The 7,157-nt window shown below is 49.6% G+C and overlaps 1 protein-coding gene across 1 annotated transcript in view; it reads right to left on the bottom strand.

The window, feature by feature from the left end:
- The window catches only part of IKZF1 (IKAROS family zinc finger 1 (Ikaros)), a 99,353-nt gene that overhangs the window by 81,690 nt on the left and 10,506 nt on the right, over positions 1 to 7,157 (bottom strand). Inside the window, exon 2 of the mRNA XM_010831054.1 lies at positions 2,793 to 2,846. Within this exon, the coding sequence (XP_010829356.1) occupies positions 2,793 to 2,832 (40 nt within the window). The 5' untranslated portion in view covers positions 2,833 to 2,846. The remainder of the gene's footprint in view (positions 1 to 2,792; positions 2,847 to 7,157) is intronic.

The raw sequence follows: 7,157 nt of genomic DNA, 5'->3' as shown, positions 1-7,157 counted from the left end.
ATAGAGCGGTTTTTATCTATAGGACACTGTAAACCAGGGCTCAGTCCACATTCAGGATAAATCCCAGGGAAGAAAGAACCAGGTAGTCTGAAGACAGAAGGTTAGATATTAAGTATTTGTCTGTTTTTCAAGCGAGTATTTCACACAGATTAGGTGCACTCCTATGAAATCGCTGATATCGGAACTTTTTTTCATCTATGATAATGGCAATTTCATAGGATTTGACTCAAATCTGTTTTTCTTTTTTGGGAACAGGACATAACAAGGAATAGTTTCATGGGAAAAGGGGATGATTCAGAACACATTCCTCATATTTTACATCAAGAACATCAACTTCTGTTTTGCTAAATGCACATCCTTATAATACATCTAACTGCCAACTTCCCTCCATTTTAGAAATGGAAAATGAAAACTGATATGACTAGATGTTTATTGCAAAAACAGCAAAACACAGAAAAAGTATTCTTCAAATCTTTAGAGAAAATGGCACAACTCTTTAAATGCCCTAATCTCTGTTTGGAACACTCCAGGTTTAACATAAACCAAAGGAATAACCGTGTAAAGGACTGGAAGCACAACTAAATTTTAGAACAAATCTTGAATCTTTTTCAGACCAACTTTCACCCTCATCTCCACTCCCCGACACCTTTGTCTTCAAAGAGCCACTGTTCAAACTGAGTGTTCCACATAATGTTAAGGGCAAAAAGAATGGAAGAAAACGAGGCTCTTGTTACGTTTGTTACCAGCATAGAGGATCAGAGTACTGACCAGCTGTTCCTCCTACAAAACTTTTTGGTGATGCCAGCCTGGCATCGGGTTTTCGGCTTTGTCTTTGGGACAGTAGAGTCTGCCTGGATCCTCAGTGTATCACGTAAGATGTCACTCTAGAAGCCACCTAAGAGGAATGCAGCCAGGGGATGCAAAGGACCAGAGACAACGAAGGGGTCTCTTTGCACCTTCTGGGATGTTTACCATCCAGCGTTTCTGACCCTCTTATCGCCTCCAGCCATGGTCTACAATCTGGGGATGGGACCCTGCTTCCTCTGGCAGGACCCACTTCTCCTTCAGCTCAGGCTTCATCTACCAGCTGCTACCACATCCTGGCCAAGCCAAAGGACAGGCTTCAAAGGGCCAAAGTTTTGTTTTTTAATAGTTTCATTGTTGTCATTGTACTCAGATTTCAGAACAAAAGTATGTGCTTAAGGGAAATGAATTCAAATAATCCTGAAAGGGAGAAGATGAAAAACCAAATTCCCCACCCTCTCCCCTAACCCATCCCTTCCTTCCACCCTCAATCTTCTAAGAGGAAGCACACATTTAAAATAATCACTCCAGAATTTTCCTAAAGGGATATACAGGCATGTGGAAAGTGTGTGTGTCTGTGTGCGCATGCGCGTGTGATGTGTTTTCATTTTAAAGGATGGATTCACACTTTGCAAACCATCCTGAGACCATTCTTCTCACCTTTGTATACATCTTTGATGTCTTTCCACATACCTCTGTTCCTATGGTCCTTCCTGCTCAGCGCTGTGTGAGCAAGGGCATGGCGGGAACCAAGTTCTCCAGTGTCAGCACCAGGCTGCAGGGAGCATCCCTGGAGACTGCCCATGCCCATGGGAGAGCGTGTCTCCACAGCCGACTCCCCCAACACAGCTTCACTTCCTACAGATATGGCCAAGCATGCTGACTGATGTACATGTCCACCAATGGTCCATCAAGTGCCTACATGCCACAGCCAAAAAGCCAAGCGTTGGCCTTTACCTCACAGCCTGGAGAGTTCAATGCAGACTCTCTAAATGACAGGCGTGGCTGGGACAGTGCCATGGTCTGCAGCAGGCCACCTTCAGGTTGAGGGAACTCGAATCCCCGGTCCTGCATGTCTCCTAAGAGCAAGCAGGCAGGGCTGCAGCCACAGTCTCAGCCCTGGGCTCCATCACCAGAATGGACAGAGTCCCAGGGCCAGAATTGAGTCATAACTTGGAAATCGGTGGCGGCATGCCGGCCACTCCCAGAGAACCACATGGGCCATTCTAGTACAGAGGCTACCCAGGATTGCCCACTGTCCTGAGACTGGAAAATATAAAATACTGTGAGCCCGACTGCTGCTGACACGTCCAAGTTCAGGGCTAGCCAGCACGGGTTTCCTAGGACTGTGATATGGCGCTGGGCAGGCTTGGCTAGACTGGCTGGAGGTCCACCCTCCCCGGCCTCACCCGGTGGGACAGTGTGAGCTGGCTGTGGGCCTCATCTCCCATCTCCACAGACCCAGGGCTGTGGACCATCCCCAGCCCTGGGTCTCCTGGGATGGTAAGAGCTGTGTCCAGTATGGCTTGAAATAAACACATGATGATGGGAAGTGGTGTCTCCACACTTAACAAGCATTCGGGATTATTCCCCAAACTTTGTTTTCCAATCTGCTTTTTCCTTTTGTCCCTTCCCCCTCCGCCCTCCCTCCCTCTTTCTATCTCTTTTTAAACATGTTTGTTGGCCTGTGTTTGGGATCTAGGGGAGGTCAATCTGTCCTTTTTCCTCCCCAAGAATATCAACATAGACTGTATCCTTTCCAAGTCGTTTTGGGTGTAACAGGAAAACTCGTTTTCTCTTGGAGAATTTTCTATGCAGGCTGTCACACCTGGATAATCTCTCAGCGCTGAAGTGAGACACTGACTCCAAGTCCGTCTTGGCCTCTTTGGCAGGACAGCCTTCTTCCTCGCCCACCATCCCATGAACTCCTTGGCTTTGCTACCCAGCGAAGCCTGGACTCCCCTTATAGGTATATCACCAGTTCTCACCTGAAACTTGGGACATGTCTTGACCCTCATCAGCGTCCATGGTCCTTGGATTATCTGAGAAAACAGAGGAAGGGATTTTAGTTGAAAGCAAATTACTCCTAAGATATGAGAGAGAAAGAGAGATTAAGAAGGCCCGAGCTATTTAACAACAAGGCTATCTACCAAGAAGAATGCATTTTCCTCTTCACACACTCTCTGGAGTATCAGACTGGCACAGACCTTGATCCTTTTAAAAACGGCATTACAAAGATTTATAAAAATATCATTACAAGCACAGGAGGACCAAATTTGTTATTTATTGTTAATTTCCTACTGCATAATAACCCAAAATGCAAACTGACTGCAACAAAATTAAGCAGAAAATTAAATGGCCCTGGGTCATTGTAGGCACAGAATTCATTCTCTTGGCTGATCCATAGTTATGTTCTTTCTAATTTACTGAGCATGCATCGATGAACCTTGAGTCAGCTTGGTGACACGCGTACAATCAGCAATCAAAAAACGAAGCAATTTGCTGAAGAATGTCTCATTTACCCAGGCAGGGCTGCATAGCTGAGCCGCCGCGGCGCTCCCCCCATCAATAATAAATACACCTCCAGCCTGGCAGATGGGCCACGCTGCCGCTGGCTTTGTCCCCCACTCTTTCAGGCCCCTGCCTCCGACTCCTCCAGACTCTGACGCGGGGAGAAGGAAAGCCCACAGCGGCTGCCACACCAGGCTCGGAGAGCACCCAGACCTTGCTGTGGGCGGACAGACTGCCGGCTCCTCGGAGCGGTGGGAAAAAAGAAAGCTAGCCTTTGGAGCTGCCTGCGGGTGGCGGTGGGGATCACTCTGCTTGTGGCCACCATGAACACCCCGGGGAGAGGCCACGTTGGCGGGCAGGAGGGCGGGGTGGGCTGCGTTTTTCACTCAAGGCCCCAGCCTCCACCTCTCAGGTCTCTCGGCCTGCCCCCCTCCCTGCCAGGTACATCTGGCGGCTCTGAGGATAAGAAAGCTGGGGCCCAGCAGCAGATGAGCGCCACGGAGTCTGCTCGTTTATGCTCTGCTGGACAACCCGCAGGAGCACCTTCCCCGACCAGCCACCAGAGCCTGTGTGTTGACTTGAAATCAGGTTGCTTCTTTCTGGGGGATGCCTCTGTCCCTCCAGTTCAGATGTGTGAGTGTGAGCTTTCAGGCCTGTTTCCAGCAGATGCCTGCTCTGTGATGGACACTCAGACAGCCTGACCCGCCCCGGGTCTGAGCAGACGAGGCGTGTGTGTGTGTGTGCGTGTGTGTGTGTGTACCAGCTCTCACGGTGCCTTGGCACACACACTCTGAGTTTCAGTCATGCTGGTATTGGTCACAGAGAAGACACGGATGACCAGCTCTGGTTCTGGATGCAGATGGGTTTGCATCTCTTTCTGAAAGCCATGGCACGACTCTGGGTGGTGACATGAATTTCCAGGGCCAGTGTGGGCCTTAGGGGTACAGTTCATGACCACAGAAGGGCAAAAGGCTCCATGGCCCACATGTGTTTCAGCCCCAAGACTGAGGGTTCACCAACAAGCAAGGCAGACAAACCAGCTCGAGAAGCAAACATGAGACCAATCTGCGTGTACGCGTGCAGTCACTTCAGTCACGTCCCACTCTTTGTGACTTCATGGACTGTAGCCCGCCAGGCTCCTCTGTGCATGGGATTCTCTAGTCAAGAATACTAGAGTGGGTTGCCATTTCCTTCTCCAGGGGATCTTCCCGACCCAGGGATTGAACCCAGGTCTCCCATATTACAGGCAGGCTCTTTACCAGTCTAGCACTTAGCGTCGCCAAAAAGCAACGGGTCCAAAGTCTCACATCCTTCTACAGGAAAAAACATAAAACACCTATGATTTTTCTGAAACTGTCCGAACAATTCTATTAATAAAGAAATAAGACTCAACGGAGAAAAACCTTTGTGTTCGCTCTGCAACATTAATATGAGATTCAGTTTTCTGAAGACAAATGTAGTATTTTAAGGTGAAACATCACCAACCAGTTCTAAGGTATCTCCGGATTGATAGGGGAAATGTATATAGTAGACAGAAGGCTTCCCAGGTAGCTCAGAGGTAAAGAATCTGCCTGCCAATGAAGGAGGCGCAGGAGGCACAGGAGGCGCAAGAGACGCGGATTCAACCCCTGGGTTGGGAAGATCCTCTGGAAAGGGAAATGGCAATCTACTCCAGTATTCTTACCTGGAGAATTCCTTGGACAGAGGCGCCTGGTGGACCCCAGCCCATGGGGTTGCTCAGACATGACTGAACACGCACACACAGCAGACTGTGGACAGAACGCGAATCTTGCTGCAACAAATACTACTCTAAATTCCCAGTTTTTATCATGTTGACTTTGAACTTCTTTTTTTCTATGCAAGTGATATGCAAGTGATTATATTTTACAACTTTTTAAATAAAGGCCAGTAAACGCCCATACCTGAGTCGGTACGACCCGCTGGAGGAGGGCACAGCAACCCACTCCAGTGTTCTTGCCTGGAGAATCCCATGGACAGAGGAGCCTGGAGGGCTACAGTCTATGGGATTGCAAAGACTTGTACCTGATTGAGTGACTAACACACTTTTCCACTACTTAAGACTACTACATTTTTTCTGTGTGTGTTTGTATACACACAGAACTTTCTAGAAAAAGAGGACACTGAGTGTACTGCAAACAAACTGTTGTAAAATATTTTCTTCATCTAATACTGTATGTATCTTTTTCATTGACAAATGTGCACTGACATTCTCGTTTTAAAGTTCATGCAGTGTTTGGTGGCAGCGATTGATTTCATCAACACCCGACTGTATTTTCAAGTAATTTCTGATTAAAAGGAAAAAATTTCCTAAAGCCCAGCTAGGTGATGGGTCCCCAGCCCAGTGCTGCCAGAGAAGGTGCCTTCCAGCTGCTGCAAGGATCCTTTAGGTTTCTTGTTGGGCAGGATCTATCCACACCACACTGCCCTGTATGATCAGTCCTTTCCGGGGGGAGATGTGAGGACAGGTCACGCAGTAGCGAGAGGATGCGCTGGGCCTGCAGCTGAGGCCCAGACCCGGCTCTGCTGTGCGGGCACCTGTGCCCATGTGTCCTGACAGGGCAGAGCGAGGGCACCTCCCTGAACCCCACCCTGCCTTAGCACCCATCAGCAGTGGACAGTGGGCGCGGTGGAGAGCAGACCCCGAGAGCAGAGTACCCAGGATCTGTGTTGCAGGCCTGTCTCCATTTTCACTGAATGCCTGCATGGAACTCTGTTAGCTCATCAGCCTCACTTAGCCTTTCAAACAGCTCCTCAACCAAGCCTACATGGACCCAGTCAGCCGGCTTGTGGTCCGCACCAGGGCTGGAGCTGTACCTGGGGGTCCCCCATGCTTGGATGAACGCTCACTTGTCACCATTATCTTGAAATTCCTAAGAATTAGGGCACAGTCCATGGCAGTCCTGTGATTCCATGGCCTGTCTTTCTGACATCACGAGGTGGGAGGGTGGGGTAGTTTGACAAACTCCCTCAAACTTCCTCAAGATCTAAATTTGCATCTCTTGGGACTAAAAAGTAGTGAGTTTTTTTTTTTTTTTTGTAAAGGTGACTTTGCTCTTATACAAAGACCAAGAAATAATTTGACAATGGAGAACTATCTGAAGGAGAGGAAACACCAGCCCCCACCCCAAGACCTAGCCACCAAGGAGGACAGTGAAGTAACCCCACTCCCGGGAAGAGGCACCACCCAGGCGCTGTACTTCTGTTTAGACACATGGAAGCAGTGCCCAGTGTTGAGTGGAAAAGGGATTCAGGCTTGGTCCGATCTCAGTACAAAAGTTGGCCGTCAGGAAGAAGCGTTCATCCCCAGAGTGACTTAACCCCACATTTTCACAACGCTGCACCTAAGCCCAAACCAAGCACGGCAGGCCTGTCCAGGGAGACGCCAAGGAGCTCTGCCATCTTCTGCTCTGTATGGGGAACGCAAGTGGCCCGAGGCGGCAGCTCACATACAAACGAAAGAACGCAGCAGTGTCAGTAAATACCTGTCACCGGGTGCGTCTTACAGACATGAATGCTTTTATTGTGCCTCTGGAGCACGCAGTCCTGAATCTCGCACACGGGGAAACAGATGCAGAGATAAAGGACAGCCAGCGTGACAGGGCGCTCAAGGGCTCCTCCAGGAGGCAGAGCAGGAGTCAGGACCCTCACTCGCCCTACTCCTGCTGGGACGGGGTCCCCAAGCCAGGAGCTCCGTCTCCCCCGCAGCCACCACCCTCTCTGAAGCTGGCACAGGACGAGTCTAGAGAACAGGGGACGGTGGGGACCACATACAGAGGCCCACTGCACCTCTGCGCCCAGGCGCCCAGGGCCAGTGGAGCTGG

This window comes from Bison bison, unplaced genomic scaffold, assembly GCF_000754665.1.
Source record: "Bison bison bison isolate TAMUID 2011002044 unplaced genomic scaffold, Bison_UMD1.0 scf7180017864522, whole genome shotgun sequence".
Taxonomy (NCBI): domain Eukaryota; kingdom Metazoa; phylum Chordata; class Mammalia; order Artiodactyla; family Bovidae; genus Bison; species Bison bison.
This window is presented reverse-complemented; position numbering and strand designations above follow the sequence as displayed.